Here is a 24,622-nt window from a genome sequence, read left to right on the forward strand (position 1 = left end):
AACATGATACATAGCATGACTACCAAGAAAGAAATTTATTTTTAGACTAAAGAACAAAGTGGAGTTGGGGCACGTGCAAGCACACAACCACCACCAGTGTGGTGGTGGGGGTAACTTAGTTGTGCACTTGCACGTGCCCCAGTGTAGTAGTGAACCATGCCTTGCCTTGTGTAAACTAAACAACTAAAATTTAATTTTTATTTTTATTTTATTGTATTTTAACAAAATACAACATTTTGTATTTTGTATCAAAATACAACAGGCTCCTGGAACAGACGGAATACCTGTAGAATTACTGCGCAGTGCAGGTGAGGAAGCGATTGATAGATTATACAAACTGGTGTGTAATATTTATGAAAAAGGGGAATTTCCGTCAGACTTCAAAAAAAGTGTTATAGTTATGATACCAAAGAAAGCAGGGGCAGATAAATGTGAAGAATATAGAACAATTAGTTTTAGTCATGCATCAAAAATCTTAACTAGAATTTTATACAGAAGAATTGAGAGGAGAGTGGAAGAAGTGTTAGGGGAAGACCAATTTGGTTTCAGGAAAAGTATAGGGACAAGGGAAGCAATTTTAGGCCTCAGATTAATAGTAGAAGGAAGATTAAAGAAAAACCAACATACTTGGCGTTTATAGACCTAGAAAAGGCTTTCGATAACGTAGACTGGAATAAAATGTTCAGCATTTTAAAAAAATTAGGGTTCAAATACAGAGATAGAAGAACAATTGCTAACATGTACAGGAACCAAACAGCAACAATAACAATTGAAGAACTTAAGAAAGAAGCCCTAATAAGAAAGGGAGTCCGACAAGGATGTTCCCTATCTCCGTTACTTTTTAATCTTTACATGGAACTAGCAGTTAATGATGTTAAAGAACAATTTAGATTCGGAGTAACAGTACAAGGTGAAAAGATAAAGATGCTACGATTTGCTGATGATATAGTAATTCTAGCCGAGAGTAAAAAGGATTTAGAAGAAACAATGAACGGCGTGGATGAGGTCCTACGCAAGAACTATCGCATGAAAATAAACAAGAACAAAACAAAAGTAATGAAATGTAGTAGAAATAACAAAGATGGACCGCTGAATGTGAAAATAGGAGGAGAAAAGATTATGGAGGTAGAAGAATTTTGTTATTTGGGAAGTAAAATTACTAAAGATGGACGAAGCAGGAGCGATATAAAATGCCGAATAGCACAGGCTAAACGAGCCTTCAGTAAGAAATATAATTTGTTTACATCAAAAATTAATTTAAATGTCAGGAAAAGATTTTTGAAAGTGTATGTTTGGAGTGTCGCTTTATATGGAAGTGAAACTTGGACAATCGGAGTATCTGAGAAGAAAAGATTAGAAGCTTTTGAAATGTGGTGCTATAGGAGAATGTTAAAAATCAGATGGGTGGATAAAGTGACAAATGAAGAGGTATTGCGGCAAATAGATGAAGAAAGAAGCATTTGGAAAAATATAGTTAAAAGAAGGGACAGACTTATAGGCCACATACTAAGGCATCCTGGAATAGTCGCTTTAATATTGGAAGGACAGGTAGAAGGGAAAAATTGTGTAGGCAGGCCATGTTTGGAGTATGTAAAACAAATTGTTGGGGATGTAGGATGTAGAGGGTATACTGAAATGAAACGACTAGCACTAGATAGGGAATCTTGGAGAGCTGCATCAAACCAGTCAAATGACTGAAGACAAGAAAAAAAAAACATTTTATACTAAAATTTAACAAAATTTTAGTTAAGTCCGAAACGTAAGTTGAGGACTGACTGTATTTAAAAGAATTCATACATTTAAATTTTGTTAAATATCAACCTTCAAAAGTAAATTCTTTCGTAAATGGAAATAAGGAACATTTTTTAAATTCATTTCTACATACATGCTATAGATCAAATGTAGTATGAGGATCAAATTTATTTTCTACATAAGATTTTTCAAATCTGGCAATCTCTTAGTTAATGCAGAATCAGAAAAGTATAGATGGTTACTTCAACCGTGGTAGTTTTTATAAAAAGAAGTTAACTGTAAAAATGAACAGGAATTATTAACTGGGTGATCAGTATGGTGATTAGCTTATATTGGGTTTAATCCTTGGCAACGGTTTAGTATTTTTTACCCATCATTTCATTCTTAAAATCACCTAAGCGTACCTGAGGTAATAATAATAAAAATAATTATTTATTTGCTGATTATATAGTAATTCTAGCTGAGAGCAAAAAGGATTTAGAAGAAACAATGAATGGCATAGATGAAGTCCTACGCAAGAACTACCGCATGAAAATAAACAAGAACAAAACGAAAGTAATGAAATGTAGTAGAAGTAATGAAGATGGACTATTGAATTTGAAAATAGGAGGAGAAAAGATTATGGAGGTAGAAGAATTTTGTTATTTGGGAAGTAGAATTACTAAAGATGGACGAAGCAGGAGCCATATAAAATGCCAAATAGCACAATCAAAACGAGCCTTCAATCAGAAATATAATTTGTTTACATCAAAAATTAATTTAAATGTCAGGAAAAGATTTTTGAAAGTTTTGGAGTGTCGCTTTATATGGAAGTGAAACTTGGACAATCAGAGTATCTGAGAAGAAACAATTAGAAGCTTTTGAAATGTGGTACTATAGGAGAATGTTAAAAATCAGATGGTCGATAAAGTGACAAATGAAGAGATGTTTTGCCGAAAATAGATGAAGAAAGAAGCATTTGGAAAAATATAGTTAAAAGAAGAGAAAGACTTATAGACCACATACTAAGGCATCCTGTAATATTGGAAGGACAGGTAGAAGGAAAAAATTGTGTAGGCAGGCCACGTTTGGAATATGTAAAACAAATTGTTAAGGATATAGGATGTAGGGGGTATACCAAAATGAAACTACTAGCACTAGATAGGGAATCTCTGAGAGCTGCATCAAACCAGTCAAATGACTGAAGACAAAAAAAAATTATTCATTATTAAACAAGCTTATTATCTTTTTTATTTCATAAATCTTCTAGAAGAAAAAAATAAATACAAAGAATCATTCATAAAAATACGAAAATGCTTATATCCATCATGATGACACCAAATTGTGGATTGTGAAGACAAAATATTAATTTAATATATAATTAAAACTTGTACATTGAATTATATTCTGGGTTACATCATTCTATTTTATTTGGTATATTTATAGATAATTTTTATCATTATTGTTATTTCATAAATTATGAAATTATACTTTATATAAAAGTAATAAACAGTCTTTGACTATTTAATAATTACTTTACCACTGCCATTTTTTTATTCATTTAAGTTTGGGTTTTTCGTTTAATACTAACTAGTATCTACAAATGACGATTTAATAACTGAAATGACAGTTTTAGATTTTATAAAAATCCTTTTTTTTATAAAATAAATTCTTTTATTCTTAAATTTAAAAACAATTATTAAAAAATAAGACCCAAATAGTGAATGTGTTTCTTAATTAATTGTGCTCTTCATGTAATTTGATTTATTAAAAAACTTCCACACTACATTTAGGCAAAATATAATACTTGGTTTCAAAATCACTTTCAGCAAAATTTCTAGATAACACTACATAGAATGTATGTTGATGATACACAACATCCTATTTGGTCCTCACTCAATAATAACAGCATTTCTAACCTTGTTTGTGAACAGGTTTCAAGTTTCAAAAACTTTCGAGAAAATAAACTTTATCTTTTTACATTTTATTTTACTTGTACATAGAAATTAAATTACTTTTTCTTAAACTTAAAATCTGATGGCTGTAATCATGGTTACAAATAACAGCAGTAAACTTAAACAGTTATTCTTTAGCAGGTTGATTTACACTGAAATTTTATTGGAGAAAAACAGATACACATTTTAAGATAACTTAAAGTTGTAATATAGATGTGCGCCAACCTGTGAATACCCTTTTCTTAGACAAATATTACTAGTCATTTTGAATATATTACTTAGATGGGATTGTGTGATTATACTTGAGATCATTGCATTTACTCTTTGAAAGTGAATTATGAGCTAAGGAAATCTTTTTTCTAAATCTACCTTTATCCTGCAAATTCTTGTAACTTGCAATGCTGTTAATCTCTTTTTAAGAGAGCACATTACATGATAGCAATTACTCATACAATGGTAGTGCCAAGTAGTATGATGTTTTGACCAAATTTTTGGTAGAGGTAAAATTTTCTTGGCTTATATTAACTGATTGTGTTGAGTATGGTTTGATCAGGTCAATGCAATGATTTCATTAAGATTTTAGAGTATTCTAAAGCTGTGTCTTTTAAACATTAAGAAAAAAAATTCATGACTAATGAATTAATATTTTTTGTTATGTTAAGACAGAGATGTCAGCAACCAAACATACATCTGCTTTTAAAAGTAAAAACACCAAAAACAGAAATAAATTTCACTCTCTTCAAGGTGCACAAATAGACTCCACAAACTTTAAATAGTCTACTCATTTAATGAAATCTCTCCTCAGAGATAAGGCTAAATTTGAGTTTGTTTTATGATTTTTACACATTTATTAATTACAATGTAATTTTTTAAGAGTGTTCAGTAAGATAAATCATATGATTTTAATACAAATTTAATGAAATAATTAACTCTGTTGCTGGTTCTTTAAGGATCTAGCAACATAACAAATGGAGAATACATGAAAATATAAATTTAGATCTAAATACCGTTCAATAATAATATTGAAAGGTCAGATTTATGATAACATAACTTACAGATCACATTATGATCTACTAGAAAAACATAACTTCAAATTCAAATTATAAGAATTTTACTTACTTTCCTTTCTTTTGTATGCTTACTTGTATGATATTATACAAGGCTAATTTCTGTAGTAATTATAGAATAAACAATTTCATTAACATTTTACAAAAAATGATTTTATAATATAGCATAATGAATACTATATAATGCTGAATAATTTAATTTATGTATTGTGGTCCGTGACAAGATACCACTGAAGATTATATGAAACAGTTTTTTAATACTAACTAGATTTAAATTTGAACTGACTTAATTAATCAAAAATAAAATAAAATTCCTAATTTAAACCTGTTGGGAAGTTGAAAGCATATATTTGTAAAATTGATTGAATATAACAAAAAAAAGAAAAGTAAGTATTAAGTTCCCACATGATTGGTGATGGTGTTTATAAATTTTGGGTTTCACCCCCACTCACTCCCACAAAATGGGAAAATTTTCATTTTTACCAAAGGTAAAGCAATTGATCCATAAACTCTCCTGAACATTTCTAATTTCCTTCTGAAACAGTTTCAAAATTATAAAGAGGTTGCAATTCTTAACTTGATCTGCATATGTATTTTATGAGCAATTTGATAAGCAGGTTTGAATTCTATGTAATCTGTGTGGCTTTCATTACACTTAGTTCTTGTATGTCTTCAGATTAAACATTTGTGCTTAGAACATTGTGAATTATGGTTAAAAAAGCTGAGTTTACTGGATGGTTTGAGTAATTATGAAAGTGTGCCTATCATTGGTTGTCTGTGTACTTCGAAACTATGCTTTTATTATTTTCCTTTTGTCATGATTAAAGCCAAGAAAATTTCTTTCTTTATTGTATTCACATTCAGCTATTTAATATATCTGTGATACCATTTGTTAATACTGGATTGTGTTGCTTTGATCTGTATAATGTTATGATATGATCAGAATCTCATTTTGTGATTTATTTTCTGTTTATAACAATTAACTCTCTTTCATTATAAGTTAAAAAATAATTATTTATGTGTAGCCATCATTAAAAATTATCTCATTAAAAAATATACACTACTTACTCTTAGAAAGGTCCACATCTTTAAATACTGAAACATTATAATATAAATATAAAAATATTTCCAACTAGATTTTATTTAATTCATAACTAAATAATCAGACAGCTCAAAGCTAACACTAAGCTAGCCATGCAACTTAAAATTAAAATGAACTGAATTTGCTCATAATTAATCTCTTGATTAATTAAGTCTTGATTAATCTCTCTGGAAAAGCCCATCAGCAATAACTTCAGCTGGAATCGCAATAAAAAAGAAGTAACACTAGTGATTCAAAAAATAATCACAACAGTGAATGAAGATATTTCAAAATAAGTAGAAAAGTGTCAGTTAAGGTTTGTTTATTACAAAAAATTAAATTTCATATAATCAAAGCAAAGTGCATCAAATGTAGTGCAATCATTTAATTTTATATATTAAAGCTTGGTGCATTGTAAAATTTACAGTTTTGTTAAAATTAAATACTGGATTAAAATTATTACTTATAAAAAAATGCATTATAAATACATTAAAATTTTTTTTAACAAGTTTTAACCGATTTAGAAATATAACTATATGACAAAAAATTGCTTAAAATAATAAACAAATTCAAGTTGTAAACTCATTTTATACAAAGATTAAAAACTATTCACTGTTTTCTTGCCTTTCTTTTACCTGTAATCACTTTTCTGGTTTGGTGCTGTTCTATAATTCTGTCTGTTCTGTGCTGAATATCCATAGTATTTATTATTCTACATTATCAATTATTTGATTCATGCATTCTAATCATTGTACATCAGTTAAATATCACATAAAAAATTTACATTCTCAATTCATTCATTGATTTCAAATAAAATAAATATTTTTTTTAATTCAAACTGTTATAACAAAAACTAAACGTCATTAAGGCTATAGAAAATTATATCCTATAAAGTATAATTCAACAAAAACATTGATCAATAATAAAATATTCTAAAATTAAAATAAACTCTTACATGTATGAGTAAAAAAGGAGGTATCACAATTTTTATATTACACTACATAATAAAAACAAAACATTATGAAAATTTTATTTGCTTAACTACATTGTATTTATTTGATATTACTTTACTGAACTAATAATTAACCAGTATAGTATACCTTTTATAAGTAGGCTAATAATGCAAGCAATAACAATATTATAATATATGTAACAATATATTTTTAATGTTTGAATAGAGATAGGATGATCAACAAATAAGTATCATTCTGTTATGTTTATATTAATAATACAACTCGCATATCTATTGTAAGGACTGTTTCATAACTTTCAATAAAAGTACTAGTTTAGTAACTATTAATGACAGCATGCATACAAACACAAAATTATAAACTAATAAAAAGAGAGATTACATTTCATAATACATTTTTTTAAATAACATAATCTTTTAACTAAATTTAATATGTATTATATCAGCACAATTAAAGAAAATGAGCTAGGAAATAAGACAGCAGAAACACCAAATTCCAGTTTTAACATACCTAGAGGCAGAAATTAGCAGAAATAAATTTTACTAGAGGCTAAAACATCTATGAAAAATAAGAAAGTAACAGACAGATTCATATGTGAAAGGGTCAAAGTCCAATAGGAAAGAAAATATCCTTAAAAGAAAACATAAAAAAACAATAAGAGTAAAATAAAAACAAAATATGAAAAATGCTAAATCAACCAAAAATGAGATACAGAAAGAAAAAGGGGGTATGGACTTGTAAAGAGAGTCGAGGGGGGAAGGGAACCAAAGTGAACGTAAATAAACAAATTTTGAACATAAAGGAAGTAAAAAAATGACATAAATTTGATTAATGAAAAATTTGGACAGGCAGTGTTAAAAATAATATCCATATTAGAATAGTTGTGAATGTAAGTGGGGAAGAACAAAAGATGGTGGAGAGATTTCATAAATATGAATTATCATCCAGCAAGATCCTCAACAATAGGATAATTATATACATCCAATATATCCTTCTAGAGGATTATCACAGTTGAATTAATTACATAATTTACTTTAATTCTTCAAAAAACATTATACATATTACACATAGTTACAATAACTGATGATGATTAACAGATAAATTTTGCAGTGGAAAAAATGCCAAGGCTTATGGACTTAAGCCTCGAATCCTCCAAGTGGTACAGATGCTACCATTCTACCATGGTCAACTAACTCATTTAAAATAAATTTTATATTCAACCATACTTTACATTAGTAGCACTTATCCTGCCACAATATAACAAAGATAATCAATATTACTAAAATGCAGGTGAGAAATAAAGAGATTATTTACTTCTATTATAAATAAATTAATACCTTCATAACTTACATGTTGCAATAAATATTTCATTGTGATAAATAAAATATTACTAGTGCATTCATTGTTAAAAATCCAATGGGTGGATAAAGTGACAAATGAAGAGGTGTTGCGGAAAATCGATAAAGAAACACGCATTTGGAAAACTATAGTTAAAAGAAGAGAAAGACTTACAGGATTAAGGCATCCTGGAATAGTCGCTTTAATATTAGAGGGTCAGGTAGAAGGAAAAAATTGTGCAGGCAGGCAACGTTTGGAATATGTAAAAGAAATTATTAGGGATGTAGGATGTAGGGGGTAAACCGAAATGAAACGACTCGCACCAGATAGGGAATCTTGGAGAGCTGCATCAAACCAGTCAAATGACTGAAGACAAAAAAAAGAAAAGTGCATTCATGTGAATAAATTCACATATTTCATGACTGAAAATATATTATTAAAAAAATTGATACTGGTTCCTTCAAACGAGTTTTTACATAACTTTAAAGTGGAACTACCTGATGGTTCTATTTTTACTTTAAAATTCCTTGAAAGGAATGCACCTACAACAAAGCTACATGCAATTGTCTATGACTATTATATGCATTAATATTTAGTCTCTAGATAACAAACAGACTTTCAAAGAAATATTTCTTTGTTAAGTCCTTCAAAGAAATAAATATATTTCAGTATTTAATTTTGATGTAATATTTTAAGCCTCTAGCCAAATCAGTATAAAAATCTGAATTTTATTTTAGTTTTTGGATCATTATAAATGGATAATTTAAATTAGAAATGTGGAGTAAATAAATTTCAATATCTGACAGCAGTGAATACACATACTCTTTGCTCCTGGCCCAAACCTTACTGCTTTATTATAACAAGGTGATATTAAATTTGTTTAATTTACTCTTTGTGGGTTTGAAGCATTCATTAAAAAAATAAATAACCACATCAAAATTGCTGTTTTAGAGATATGTTTTGTGTTTTAGAGATATGATATAGATTATGTAGGGAATGGGTAGATGGGATACTCCACAGATAAAGAAAGGAACCCTCCTACCATTTGGCGGAGCTGATAAGGGGAAACTGTTGTAAAACTTTGATGAAAGCAATGTCACAAAAATTACTCAAATGATTAGTGTAAGAACAAAACACAGACAAGTCCATATTAATACTTATAAAGAAAACAGTATAAAAAAAATAAATAAATTACACGATAAAATTTAACTGGGCACATTATTTATACAAAATAAACTGATGCAGAAAATTCTTTTTCCATCTGTATTATTAAAACTTACCTTGTTGGTTTTATAAAACAATCTATTTTCAATATGTTTGTGGGAATATCTTTTAATTGTTTGTAACTTATTAAAATTGAAAACAGGAGGGTATGACCATTTTTCAAATGTTGTGCTATCTTGTATAAAAAACTATTTTTATATGACATTTATTTGGTTTGACAGAGGTGGATATTGTTATTTTTCTGAAATAAGTATATTTAATTTAATTTTTTTTTAGATAAGGTAGCAGCATCTCTTAAGTGTTAATGCATAGTTTTCATCTATTAAATATTGGTTGACATAATTTATATTTACGAGCATCAAACAATAATTGAAAACTTGTTCTGACTTTTTTTAAGAGCCGAAGAGATTAGATATTTCTAATATTTAGATTAGATTAGATTAGATATTTCAGTTATAATAGATATTATTTAAAAATTATGACAAGCTTAGAAATGTTTTATTAAGATGTTTCAAAGCAAAATAATGGTTACAATTTTTTTTTTGTAGATGAAATCTGATCACCACACACAAGAACTTATTATTTAAGCAGATACTAAAAATTTCACTCTATGGACAACAAATACCTTGCATTTCAAAATGAATATAGGGGTTTTAAAGTTATAAAATATTTCTCAAGTTTCATGTACATTAGATTAATTATATATAAAATGAAAGAGGAACTCAAACAGTTTTAGCTGTGTGCGCAAGCTCATGAATAGTTTCCTGTACTTTCTGCTTGAAAGTGCTGTAATTACCATTCAACGTGCATTCCATTTGAGGTTCCATTGTGATTCCCCAAGTGATAATAATATTTGTAAATTATATAAACAATTTGAAACCTCTAAAGTATTTGTAAAGGGAAGACAGACAAGATGGTCAAGTATGTCCCAAGACAATGTTGAATGTGTAAGTTTTTTTTGTGTAGACCTAGTAAATTCTAAGCTATGCTATAACTATGGCTCCTTCCTCAACTGCAGTTTGATCCACAGAACTTCATTTCGCAATAAGATGGTGAACCTCCTCACTAGCATAATGCTGTACATGACTGGTTGAATGAAATTCTCCCTGACCGCTGGATTAGTTGCCAGGGACCAGATGACAGGGCTTGTTTGCTGTGGCTGCCACATTTCTCTGATCTGACTCAGTGCAATTTTTTTCTTTGGGGGCTTATAAAGAATCAAGTGTATGTGCCACTGTTACCAGACTTGAGACACGCAGCTGCCGCATTAATTACTCCAGACTTACTGATAAAAGTATGGGATGAACTCACCTTTGGGCTGGAGCTGTGCCATGTGATGAATGGTGCTCACATTGAACATTTATAGGAAAAACTGTTTGAGTTGCTCTTTTATTTTACGTATAATTTATCAATGTAAGTAAAACTTAAGATATATTACATAACTTTAAAACCATGATATTCATTTTGAAACAGTACTATCATTACCCCCCATTCTCTTCCCTTAATTCTGATGAAATAGTGATAATTGCAACAGCAGTCAAGAAGAAAATAATTATATTAAATATATATTCTACTGCTAGGATGCATTTCAATAAATACACTAATGGAAGTTTATGATGATAGGTGTTAACAATTTCGTTCAAACTTACCTGCTCACTATTAATAACCAAAATTTTAAATTTCAACAGTATGTTGTAAGAAACGGTTATGAACTGTATTTATTATCTGATGGAATGAAAATCTTCAAATGTAAATTTTCTAAAAGATGAAGACTTCCCACCAGTTTTGATTATATAAGTTTGTACATGAGAATAGTTGGAGATTATGCTAGTGCTTAATCTTGTGACCATATGAACTGTTTAAATGCCAAGGAATGATTATATTATTGACAATTTCTCTGACTATGTAATTGAAGATGTGAAGAAATTTTTGCAAGATATGTGCAAGACTGATACATCTATTTGAGGAAAATCACTTTTATGCTTAAAATAACTAAGAGTTATTAATAAACTCATAAGGCTCTGAATGACATAATATCATCATAAACTGAAGTCAGTCAAAAGAAATCATGGAAGTCAGTCAAAAGTTCCTTGCTAAACTAGTATAAGAAATACATATAGTTGACTGGATTTACTGATGAGGAATGACAGCTTACTACTGGTGAAAGGATAATAAGCACTGTAAATAAATTAGGAAAATAAATCTACCAGATAAATAAAATTTCTTACTCTGATGACTTACTAGCATATTTTACCAAAGAATTGAATCCCCTATTTTTAGATTAATTTAAGAAATTTTTTTAAAAAGAATATTAATTTTTTGATCAAACTAAGTGTCCAAATATCTGTCAACTAAATGAATTAAACGTGGTGGAACAATTTTGCTTTGATAACATTCACCTAGTCAAACTATTATGTTTTAATCAAAATAGTGATACAGAGGAACCTGAATTCATACATGATAAGAAATCGTGCATAATCCAAAATTAACTATGGAAACAGAAATATATTGATTTTGAAGAGAATTCATTTGGCAGAATAAATAGTAACAATTAATAGGTTATTAGAAATTTTTTACGACTCAAGCAGTGACATAATACTTATGAAAAAGTATTTCAGATGATCAACTGACAAACAAATGGACAAAATAATAACAAATGGACAAAAATAATAGTCGCAAACATCTTAAAAACATGACGTTACTGTCTTATTGATGCACAAATTAATTTTATTCTTGATGATCGACTATTATAATGCAAGAGTTTAATTTAAAAATGATTATTGATTTGAATTTAAATTAACATCTTTTAGAAAATTCCTGAAGATGGAGTAACAGCTCTGAAAGTACTAGGATGTACACTTTTAAATTATTGGCAAGTGGAAATTTAATTTATACAACAAACAACTGATTTTCATATTTTCCATCAAATGATGTGTTTCATCACTTATAAAAATGATGCTCTGAATAATAGTACAAATAATCAGAAGAATGTGAATCAATCTGAGAAAATTGGTCAAGAACATCACTCACAAGTAATTCTGGACATGTAAATACTAAAAAAGCTAGGAAGTAAAGACAGTACTGAATTAGGAGAATAATATATTTAAAACAATGGAAGGAGAAGACTGCTGTGGTAGGAGAAATAAATAAAATGAAAAATTGTTTGATAATAAAGAGAAACAAGAAATTAAGTCTCTTTGCTCATGTCTTATGTGGCAGAGGTCAAGTAATACAGCTATAATGAATCTGATGAAGATCCAAGAGAACACTGTTACAATTTTGGACATGACTGAGTGAAAGAAATGTTTACATTTAACAATTTTTTAATCATGTTTCAGTCAAATAAATAACTGATGCTAGTCCCTCCTCCCTCTCAGGAAAGTTATATATCTTTTTCTGTAATTCTATAGACTGAGTGTTTGTAAAACAATGTTTATAAATGCATTAGTTGCAGGAGAATGGCCCACTGCTAAATAGGGAAGAAGTCAATGAATAATAAAAAATTAAATCTTAAAAACTTTTAATTAAAAAAAAACTTGAATTGCACAACTGCAGAAAGGTTAATATCAAAAATTAAAGTGCTTTATAAATAAAAATAAAGCGAGCATTACATATGATTTCTTATACAGACACTCATAATTAATAACAAATTTATATGGGTATTTGATAAGGAGCTGAACATTTATAAAAAAAAGGATGGAAATAATAAAATATTCTTCTAATTAAACATTTAACAACATGAAAATTTTGCTTCCTGATCTTTTCTGTGATAACTCTATAGCTCTTTAATTAATAATGAACTGGTGCCACTCTTGAAGTGGCTGGGCAGTTTATATACATTGATTTCTTAATCAGTTCCTCTCAAATGCAATTCTTTGCAAAGGTCTGCTTTTACATCTATGTAGGATTTATGCATTTACATTTATAAGAGAGTCATGGTTGTTTTAAAATAACAGTTTCCAATAAGGTCAAATTATATATTAAATTTGTTCATTTAGATATTTTTGTCATAATCAATAGACATAAAAATTCCATAGAGTAAAATGTGTTGAGATTGTAGCTTTTATGCTCTAAGTTCATTTAGTGTTTTGCTTTCGTCCAGTCTAGTATTTGTAAATTTAGAAACAGGATAGAGCATGTATTTAGGAAATTTAGCAAAATATCAGTATGCATCCTGTGTGAGATGATCAACAAAGCTTGATTCTGTGTATACAGTGGTCATATATGTTCTTTATTTCTGAATATTTTACTAGATGAAGCAATGACTACTAGATGAACAATATTTTACTAAATGAAGCAATGTTAAATTGGTGGGGAAAAATGCACAGCATAAGTTTAAATGAGCTTCCCATTAGATAATATACTGTATTAAGACTATATCTTCAAGGTCATAACATACTTGGACATAGTTGTTCCATTTGCAATTTGATAAATTTTTGAATCACCCAGTTCCATGTACGTTATTCATGACTGATGGCTAGTTATCATGTTGTATTTTGTTTTCATTTTTTCCTTTCTTTCAATTCTTTGTTGTATTTAATTTAACTGTATTGTATTTCTGGTAAGTGTTCTATAATTTACAATATTGAATTTTTATAAAATTAAAGAATCTCTACATTCTGTGGTGGTCAAAAACTTTATTTGGATGCGCTATTTCAGCTTTTCATTGGAAACCTCCTGTTTGTTATAATTGAATGTATCTACTAGTTTTTCTTATTTGTCTGATGCTGTTGCCAATATTGGTGTTCAAGTAACAATGACAAAGCAACTACAGAATTGAAATTCAATTTCACCATGATAGCGTACAAATAACACTACTTTTATTATTGACATGTGCTAATCAAAAGACCACTGTCCGCAAATCTGAACGGTTCAGAATATATATACAAGGAGTCAGATTGTAGCATTTTCAGAACGATTTATACATGATATGTGAAGCTGTAGTATACCAATACATTTTAAATTTATTTTATGACAGAATCATCCAGTAAAATATTGTACATGGAGCCTAAGCAGTATTTAATGAAGCCACTACAGTCTATTTATGTGCTCATGGATTACATTGTCAACATTAGTTTTTCCATAAAGATTTTATGTATTTTGTTTTTAGCAATGAAAGCAATATAGTAGGATTTTTTCTGAAAATTTTTGTAATCTTTTGTATGATTTTTGTTGATCGTTAATATTAGATATTTAGTATGAACAGGATATATTATAAATTGAAACATTATCAAAAGAACATTTTTTGAAGCAATATTATGCTGAAAATTTTATATTTTTTTAATTGTTTTCTGTACAGGAATTATTCTTAGTAATTTTCACAATGCATAAATCTTATTAACTATAATCTTGAAAAAGGGAGAATAGTGTAAACAAAAGAAAAAATTTTAATTATTACAAAAAAAACAATTCTTTTTGTTTTTTGTTTTTTTTTAATAAAAATGACTTATCAGCTTTCACAGTTTCTCTGTTAGGCATCCTTTGGAGTTCAAAATAACCTCATAATAAGAAATTTAACAAGGGGAATTCTTAAAATAGAATTATAATGATAAAATATGATAATTGAAGTAACATCGTCTACTAGACGAATTATAAAGAGGGAAATTTTAGTATATATACACCAAAATTTATATATGAAATGATCTAATACACTATTAGCATTATACATTGAACATCAGGAAATGCATCTCTATAATGATTAGACATCTGCTAGCTTGGATGTTAAAATTAATAATGCTTAAATTACTAATAATGCTTAAAATAATATTTTTCAATAGATTATCAAAATAAGATGTATACTAGCAGTAGACATCACATATAGTAAAATTATTCATTAATAACTGATACAGATGAATGCTGGAGTAATTTTATTTATTTAAAAAAAGGTTCAATTACTGTCCAGAAAATTCTGCCTTCACTAAGTAATACAATTTCATGTTGTTTGGTTTTTTCATACGGGGTTCTAAGTAGTTTTGCATATTTATCCTTGGAATTGCTTGTGGGACAGTTCTGGATTGAAATTCACTGAAGTTGCAAGGGAAAAACATTTATTACTCAACTTATATGATGTATTTTCACTGGAATTAAATTAAAAATTGTTCACTCTTTCTCACTCCCTCTGCATACACACAAACAAATATATAATGTACACATGATTTCACCTTTCCTGTTGAACTGGTTTCACCAGAAAGGTGATGATGGTGGTTTTTTGACAGGCTAACGATATATTCTGAAGCAGAGAAACAGCTAAATTCGAATGTTAAATCTTACTTTCTTGTTTTATTTTTTCAAGCAATCTTCAGAATTACCAGTATTACACAATCTACCATAAAGTAAAATTCTGTTTGAAATTTTTATTTATCCTGTAAATTGTACAGTTTCACCACTCTGAATTAACAGTATTTGTTGATAATACCTACTACTATTATGTTTTTTAAGAGAAGACCCTTCAATTGCATGAAACTGTAACAGGAAGAACATAAAATAATTTAAACTCAAATTTCATAGTGTTATTGTATATACAGTGCTATTTAACATACTTTTTGAGATAAATTATAAAACATGAGATTCTAATTTCTGAATAAAATCTGTTGAATTGATTAATTTTAAAACAAAGTTCTGAAAGAAAAAAATAAATATTACATAAATGATAAACAAAAAATAATAAATGATAAATAAAATAGGCATACTTAATTTAAAATCCAATAGATTAAATTACATAGGATCATTAAACATTTTTTAAACTAGAGAAGTCATCCCAGCTCTATTACATTACATTTACAATATCAGTATATTTACAATATATATAACTATAAAACAATCTCAATAATTAATGTTTAAAATAATCATTTTTATTTTTTTCTGTTGATGTTCATCGAATTAACAATTTAATTGAAGCTCATCAAAACTCAATTCTACAATATACATTTTCAAAATAATCAGAACATTTTTAGTAACATTTTATTCCTCGTGGAAGCCAACAAATACTTGTAAAGTAGCAGGTATTTCACCGATGTATGGAATCTGATTTTTTACTATGGCAGTGGCAGCAAGACAACGTAAAGATATATAGTTAACAAGCGGAATAGTACTCACTGGATTCATAGCAATAAGCTGAGTAGGGCAGTCTCCAGCACGATTTGGCTGATCAAGATGAGCCCCATGATCTAGCAGCAGCCGAACAAGCTGAAATGAACAAAATTAGAATTATCTAGTAAAGTACTTTTAATATTTATATGGTAATAAAGTATTTTTATAAACCTTTAACCAAAAATTATAACATCTGAATCAGTGTTAGATAATATAAAAACCAAGAGCCAGTTAGGATAAGCAGAGAATATTGCTCTGGTACAATTTTTTAAGTTGAAGCAATGCTTTGTAGATGAAATTTAATTAACCATGTTAGAGATAACAGTTACTACCCAAATTATTCCTGCTACTTCATGTGAGCATAAAGAAAAACATATATTAGACTAATCTTTTATAAATAATGTGTGTGTGTTATTGTATTCTTTTGTTATTGTATTTGTTCATATTCCCCTCTGTACTATTTATGCCAAAAACAAAAATATAAAAACAGTTTACTATCAAGCGTACAGAATTCGATAATGCTTCTTACTTTTTGCTTATTGTTTCTCATAATAGTCTTTTGAGGATTTTCCTTATCATCAGTTAAACTTTTTCTTTTAAAAATTCACACATTAAAATTATAAACATATAAAAATATGTGTAGTCACATAAACATATAAACAAACATATAAAATGTTGTTACCACATAACAAACATTTTTTTAAATTTATTTAATTTTATAATTTTTAATGTGTGATTTTTTAAAAGAAAGTTTAACTGATGATGAGGGAAACCCTTGAAAGCAATATTACGAAAAAACAATAAGCGTAAGGTAAGAAGCATTATTGAATTCTGTACTCTTAGTGGTAAACTGTTTTTATACTTTTGTCTTTGGCGTATAATATATATATATATATATACACATAACTTCAACACATTTTCGTAGTAAAATCACTGAACTATTGATTGAAATTACTGATATCCGCAAGTGCCATCTATTTACATTGCATGTATAGACAGAAAATTCAAAACAAAATTTACTTAAAAAATATACTGGTAAGTCAGGCCTATACATAAGTCATTTTTTTTAATGATAAATGAATTTTATAACATGTGCAAGAAAACAAAGTCAGTATGGGTGTCAACCCCAGGATGTTCTGAATGAAAGGGAGGGATATATTATTACTCCATTATGGAAGTCAGAAATATCTAAGCAGAAAAGTTTTAGAAGAATACATATTTTTCCAGGAGGTTGTCTTAGTAAAAAATCAGGTTAATTTAAATTATAATGACAAGAACTGGCAAGTAAAAATGTTACCTAGTATTTTTTTCACAAAGATGAATTAAGAATTTTTTTTAGACTATAAATTTTAAGAAGTTATATTAAATCGGTGTTCTGCTTGGATACAATTTACTATATAATTGTAAATTAATTTATAATTTACTATTTAATTGAAATTAAACTAAAAAACTAGGAAGAAAGATGTCATTCATTTTAAATGCATCTTGATGGTATTAAAAATAAGACAGCAAAGTTTCTCATTTTGAGTATTATGTACAAACATATGAACATAAATCAGATATCATGAACAATTAGAGAAGTAGAGAGGATTGCTTAAAAACCTTGAGATTTGGTTGGTGAAAAAAATTAATTGAATACACAAGATAGTGAATGAGGACTTATTAAGAGTAGAGGAACCAAAGGACAATAAGAAAAAGAAAAAAATACACACAATGTGTAGTAGTGTCTACAGTAAAGATTCATGTTAGTTAAATGAAAGAAAAAAGGAGGAGGATGAAGGTTTGGAATTAGAATACTAAGAAAAATTAAAAGAGGAAAAGAAATAAAGATTGTTTTTCAGAACTTTGGAAAATTGAGGATGACTTAATATTTTTACTAAACAGATTTACGGAAGAAAAAGAAAACTAATCAGTTTTATTTATTTATATTTTTTATGCACACAGGTTTTTGGTTTATCATTAGAATAATCTGTATATCAACAATTCTTTTACTTTGACAATGGCTCTTCCCTTCACAAGGCGTTCATCATGTCTCACCCTTTTTATTAAAACAGACAATATGAGTTCAACAGAGAATTTATTTTTTCTTTTAGTAGGTGAACGGAAGATTATAAAAATTTTATTAAGCACATTCTTCTTACATCTTCACTGAAGACAAAATTAAATAAATAATACATTATCAGTCAGAAACTGTACATCAGAAGTAAGAAATAGAATTTTTCATCTGAGGATTTTCTCTTCTCACACTCCATTTTACTATTTTACTTATCAAATCAAACTTTACCATGAGACGCAGTAAAAAAAGTTACTTGTCTTATAATCAAAGATACTTCATAGTAAATTATTAAAAATGTTCTAATTATATTGGACAGTGGAACTACTGGAAAAATAGATAATTGTTAAAATAAATTGTGCTTTTCAAATTTAAGATGCACTTTTTTTTTAACTTTAGTTTAAACATTTGAGAATGTCTAAAAATTGATGTAATTTTTTTTTAAGAGTCCTAAGGTCTCTTTACCTTTTTACATACTGAAGTTCTATGCCTTTTATGTGAAGAATGCCTTTCAATTGAAGTTCTATTCATTTAATATTATTGTTACTGATATAATTATTTATATATCCCATGTAGAATTCCTAGTATCCCACTTGTGTCATCCTGGGTGGTGGAACAGGATGCTCACTAGATGTGGTAGCAGACAATTGGACCATAACTAACAGCTGTTAACTTTTATTTCAGGTTAGTTAATTGAAAAAAGTACAAGGAGAAAGCCTTGATCACAAACATCTAGTTCCCTGAGTTGTAGGACTAACACCCACTTTTGGAAAAGGTCATCATGAAATCAAATCTTTCATGGGGCAGAAAGACCCACGAATACTCTATATAAGGTATAAGTCTTAATTCTCCTTATTGTTTTTTTTTTTTTTTTTTTAACAATGGCATTATCTATTATGAATTCTTACCACACGGTTATACGGTCAACATATTATTTAGCAATTTTATGAAGTTTACATGAGGCAATCAAAGAAAATGGCCACAAATCTGGGCTAACAATTTTTGGACCTATGGCTTTTTTTTATTGACTAAAAGAATATTAAAAAGATGATTGACAATGACAGATGAAATTAAAAAAAACTTAAGGATATACCAAAAAATGCTTTTCACAAAACAAATACTGGCATAAATCTTTTGGATCTCTGGAGGACTATTAGAAGGGAGTAAAAATCAATATATAAGAATAAGTAAATACTTTTTGATAAAAATTAAAATTCTCACTATTTTTTATCACACCTTGATTATAGTAGTACTACAACATTGATCAACAATGATTTTTGTGAAATGAGAGTGAGTAACTGATTCTTACTCTACTTTTTTTCTTGCTGATTTCAAATATGAAATCAGAATTCTTCTATCACGCTTAGTTGTTTTGTAACTACCATTCTTATTTTTAGATATTATCAGTCATGAACTTCATAAGCACAACGTATTTTATTAAGGGTTGTTCAATAAGTCCTTAGAAAATCCAAGCGATAGTGCTCATAGTATCGAAAATGGTTTGCTTTTACTAAGCATCATTTGTCGCTAGATTCCAGTTTCAGCTGTATCCATCAAGTGGTTTTATTGTCATAGTCAATTGAAGTAACAAGCTATTGTTTATTTAGAAAAATGGAAAAAAGTAAGTTTCGAATGGCAATTACACACTTATATTTAAAAGGCTTAACACTGAAAGAGATCAAAGATGAGTTGGATGAAGTACATGGCACATCTGCTCCTGTGTTTGCAACTGTTTACAATTGGGCAAATGAGTTTAAATGTGGCCGTACATCCACAAAAAATGAACATAGTTCAAGACGTCCAGTGAAAGTGACCATCCCCAAAATGATTGACAAAATTCACGATATGGTTTTGAGTGATTGACAAATCAAAGTGAACGAAATAGTTGAGGCCACAACATATTGCAAAGTACAGTGTTTTCAATTTTGCACGAAAAATTGGATGTGAAAAAAATTTCGCCAAGATGGGTGCCGTGTTTGCTCTCAGTGGCGAATAAACGCAATCGTGTAGTCGATTCTGAGGCTGTTTTGACGCTTTTCTGTCGCAATCCTGATGAGTTTCTGCATCGATACATAACTTTGGACGAAACATTGATACACTACTACACTCCAGAGACAAAGAAACAATCAAAACAGTGGGTTTTTGAAGGTGAACAGGCTTCGAAGAAGGTGAAGACTGTTAAATTGGTCTGCAAGGTGATGACCACGGTTTTTTGGAATGCACGCGGTATCATCTACACTGATTACATGGAAAAAGGACAAACAATAACTGGAGAGTATTATGCGTTATTATTACACTGGTTCAGCAAAAAAAATTAAGAAAAAACATAATTTGAAAAAGAAAAGGATTATCTTCCATCAAGACAATGCACGGGTGCACACCTGCAAAATTTTGATGGCCAAAATTATGGAATTAAAGTTCAAATTATTACAACATCCACCATATTTGGCCCCAGTGATTTTTTTTCACTTCCAAACTTGAAAAAATGGCTCGGCAGGCAACGATTCACGTCGAATGAGGAGGTCATCACCCAAACAGATGCTATTTTGAGGACCTTCTGAAATCCTACTTTTTGGACGGCTTAAAAAAGTTGGAGAAACGCTTGGAAAAGTGTATAGAGTTAAAAGGAGATTATGTTGAAATAAAAATCTACACACAATAATTTGTTTTTCTATCTTTTTCTAAGGACTTATTGAACGACCCTTGTATTTATAAACTAAATAGTTTTTGTTTAGTTATTACAGTCCCTTAATTGTTGTCACATAAATTTTTTAGACATTAGTCATCATGCTTATTATTTACACACTAATTAAAATGAAAAAGAATGTGACTAATTCTTCCCATTGGGTCATTCCATGTCAAGTGGCCTAACTTTGGATAAGGTCCCCACTCGACCCTCTCCAATTTTAATGAATTTTTTACAGGATGTACATATGGGTCTTACATGAAGCTTTGCCAAATTACAGCTCTATAAGTAGTGTGGTTGTGCTGCTAGCCATATTTTTGTGAATGCAACTTTTTTGACATCTTGACTTAAATGAATAAATTGTCAAGTTTGCTTTCAGTGCTCATGATCTAAGGGACCTATCATGCTGAAATTAGTGATCCTGTTCAATTTTTGGGGTTTAATAGCTTAGTTACAAAACAAAAGCTCAATTTATGGAAGATTTATCACAATGTGCTATCAAAGTAGCTCGTAAATCTTGTCATACCAGATTTGGACAAAATTTTTATCAGCTGTATCTACTGAAAGAATAACTTTCTGAAGCTGATTCTTTAGATATTTTCAGCATGTCATAAAGCTATGCAATTGGCATCTTGATTGCTCAAATAATATCTGAATTATCTAAGTTCAAGTCTACTAAAAAATTTTATTAGTCCATTTTGGCTCATTTTCAAGAGACCATTGTTTCAGGTGGAAATATTCAGCACTTTTACATATCATATATTGAAAGCAAAGGTAGTTGGAAGTTAAAATTGAATTGTAGTTTCACGGATATCGAAGGTAATGTTTCAGTGCCACGTAGCATTAATTTTGCAGATAGTTCTGCATGTCACCTGAAAACATATACACCTCAAGGCTTCAAACAAATCAAAGAATTTTCAGTAGAACAACGAGAATTACTTAACCAAAGAAGTGAAGTTTGTCTTGCTGAAAATGCCCAAATATGCTTTCATCACAAAGCAGTACTTTTAGATAAGTATGAATTTCTACAGAAATCCTGTTGTAATCCTTTTGGTGTAAAAAACCATTCTGCGAAAAGGGCTTATGGGTTGTTAATATGAAAACAGCAGATCAATTGAAAGCTGTGATAAAGAGCAATGTCAAACCTTGTCATTAGCTTTGTCCAATATATTGAAAACAATTTGCAGTAACGAAAGCAGTACAGCCTCAGTCAACTTATCCCAGTCAGAAGATGAACCAGAATTAGCATATCCAGCAAAATCACTCAATACAAGTCTAACTGCTATTGGTGTTTTAGAAAGGATGGTAAAAGCAGATAGAAACTAAAAAATAGAAAATGTACTGGCACTGCCAAAAAACGAATGTGGCAAGAAGTTTCCAGATGCTGTAAAAGAAAGAGTAGTAATGTTTTTCAAAATGAAGAATTTAACTGAAAAAAAGAAGAAATTGAAGCACTAAAAACTGAGCAAGAAGAAAACTACAAAAATGGCTGCACAGTATCAGGAACAAGAGAGAATCATTACTTTGTGCCACTAATGAAAGGCAAGTTTGCATTAGAAGAGTATCCAATGATATAAATTGCTTTGTGGTAAATGTTGACCATAGTCAAAGAACAGCTGTTTCTTATGTAAATATTGCAGCCTTACAACCAGGCTGCAATATTCCAGGCTTGCAACATTGCCTGTATTTATGATGGAAAATGGTTGATTGGTAATTTCTCTGAAGTTTCAAATGAAGAAATGATGTCTTGTCAGTTTCATGCATCCCAATGGACCTGCACGTTCATTCTACTGACCAGCCAGGTAGGACATTTTTTTGATTCTGGACCAAAACATTATTTCTGTCATTCCAGCTCTATCAGTGCCAAGAAGGGTCGATAATATAGGTTGCCAGAAGCAACTGTAATTGCTATCATCAATACATTCCAGCACCTGAATCAATGGGAAATTAAACATTATGGCTTGGAACCATAAAGAGGCTTGGTAACCTGTTAGATACCCACATTCAGACTTGGGAACCTATGGTAAAGAGACCCACTCGTAGCTGGACTAGCCTGACTATCGAGCATGGCCGTTGGTGATGGGGATACTAGTCTTTAAGAATGGTAGTGGCAAAGGCACTATAGAGCAACACAAAATTGTGCAAATGTGTATGTTTTTAAGATGATGAAAACATAAGTTTATTTGCTCCTAAATGCAGTGTCTCAAAATTAAAAACAACTTTTCCTGATCAAACAAAGTAAGCTCTTTTCAATGGTGCCAAGAAAAATCAAATTTGAGTGATTCCTTTTGAGATATAGCTTTTTGAAAATGAGCCAAAATTGACTAATAAAATTTTTGAGTAGACTTGAATTTAGATAATTCAGATATTATTTGAGCAATCAAGATGCCACTTGCATAGCTTTATGACATGCTGAAAATATCTAAAGAATCAGCTTCAGAAAGTTATTCTTTCAGTAGATACAGATGATCATATTTAGTCCAAATTTGGTATGACAAGATTTATGAGCCACTTTGATAGCACATTGTGATAAATCTTCCATAAATTGATTTTGTTCTGCAACTAAGCTATTAAACCCAAAAGTTGAACAGGATCACTAATTTCAGCATGACAGGTCCCTTAGTTCATGAGCAATGAAAACAAATTTGAAAGTCACAATATCAAAAAGTAACATTCACAAAAATATGGCTAGCGGCCCAACCATACTACTTATACAGCTGTAATTTGGCAAGGCTTCATGTAAGACCCATATGAACATCCTGCAAAAATTACATCAAAATTGGAGAGGTTCAAGTGGGGACCCTTAGGCCACTTGACATGGAATGACCCTATTTTCATCTTACTATAAACGTATCACTCACTCATTAGTTATTTCTGTCATTATATTTACTAATAAACTGTCGTGCAGACTAGAGAAATAATTTTATTCTCATTTATGTGTATAACATTCAGTTTTCTGGCTGGCTATCGTATTTGCGATTATATGTTGTTCAGTAAAGTGAATGTATGTTTATTAAATCAGTGTGTTTATGAAGTGTTTCTTTTTAAACAACATTAGTTATTGTAATATATTAACAATGCCTCGCAGTTGCATTAATCATCCAAACAATTTCTGCTACATCTGTGGTGAGGTAATGAAGTCTCAGATAAGAAATATAACTCCACTAATAAAAAAAGCATATGAACTACACCCTGGATGTAAATTAGCTGATCAGGACAAATCTTGGGCTCCTCATATTTGCTGTGCTTCTTCTGTAACATTGTTGACTGGTTGGCTAAATGGATCTTGTCATATGTCATTTGCAATTACAATAGTTTGGAGAGAACCGAAGGATCACACCACGGGCTGTTATTTTTGCGTAATAAAGATATCTGTGATAACAGTTAAAACTAGACATACTGTTAAATACCCTGATATTCCCTCTGC

The 24,622-nt window shown here is 29.5% G+C and overlaps 1 protein-coding gene across 2 annotated transcripts in view; it reads right to left on the minus strand.

The window, feature by feature from the left end:
• Nucleotides 1–4,961: 4,961 nt before the first annotated feature.
• The window catches only part of m-cup (ankyrin repeat protein mann-cup), a 66,057-nt gene continuing 46,396 nt past the window's right edge, over nt 4,962–24,622 (minus strand). Inside the window, exons 6-7 of one of the 2 annotated variants that reach the window (XM_075382331.1) lie at nt 16,463–16,552; nt 4,962–5,848 (exon numbers count right to left, since the gene is read on the minus strand). In XM_075382331.1, the coding sequence (XP_075238446.1) occupies nt 5,792–5,848; nt 16,463–16,552 (147 nt within the window). In that variant the 3' untranslated portion in view covers nt 4,962–5,791. Of the gene's footprint in view, nt 5,849–5,888; nt 16,553–24,622 lie in introns of those variants that run through there. The other variant, XM_075382330.1, reaches the window with a different exon arrangement.

Source organism: Lycorma delicatula, chromosome 1 (genome assembly GCF_047948215.1).
Source record: "Lycorma delicatula isolate Av1 chromosome 1, ASM4794821v1, whole genome shotgun sequence".
Taxonomy (NCBI): domain Eukaryota; kingdom Metazoa; phylum Arthropoda; class Insecta; order Hemiptera; family Fulgoridae; genus Lycorma; species Lycorma delicatula.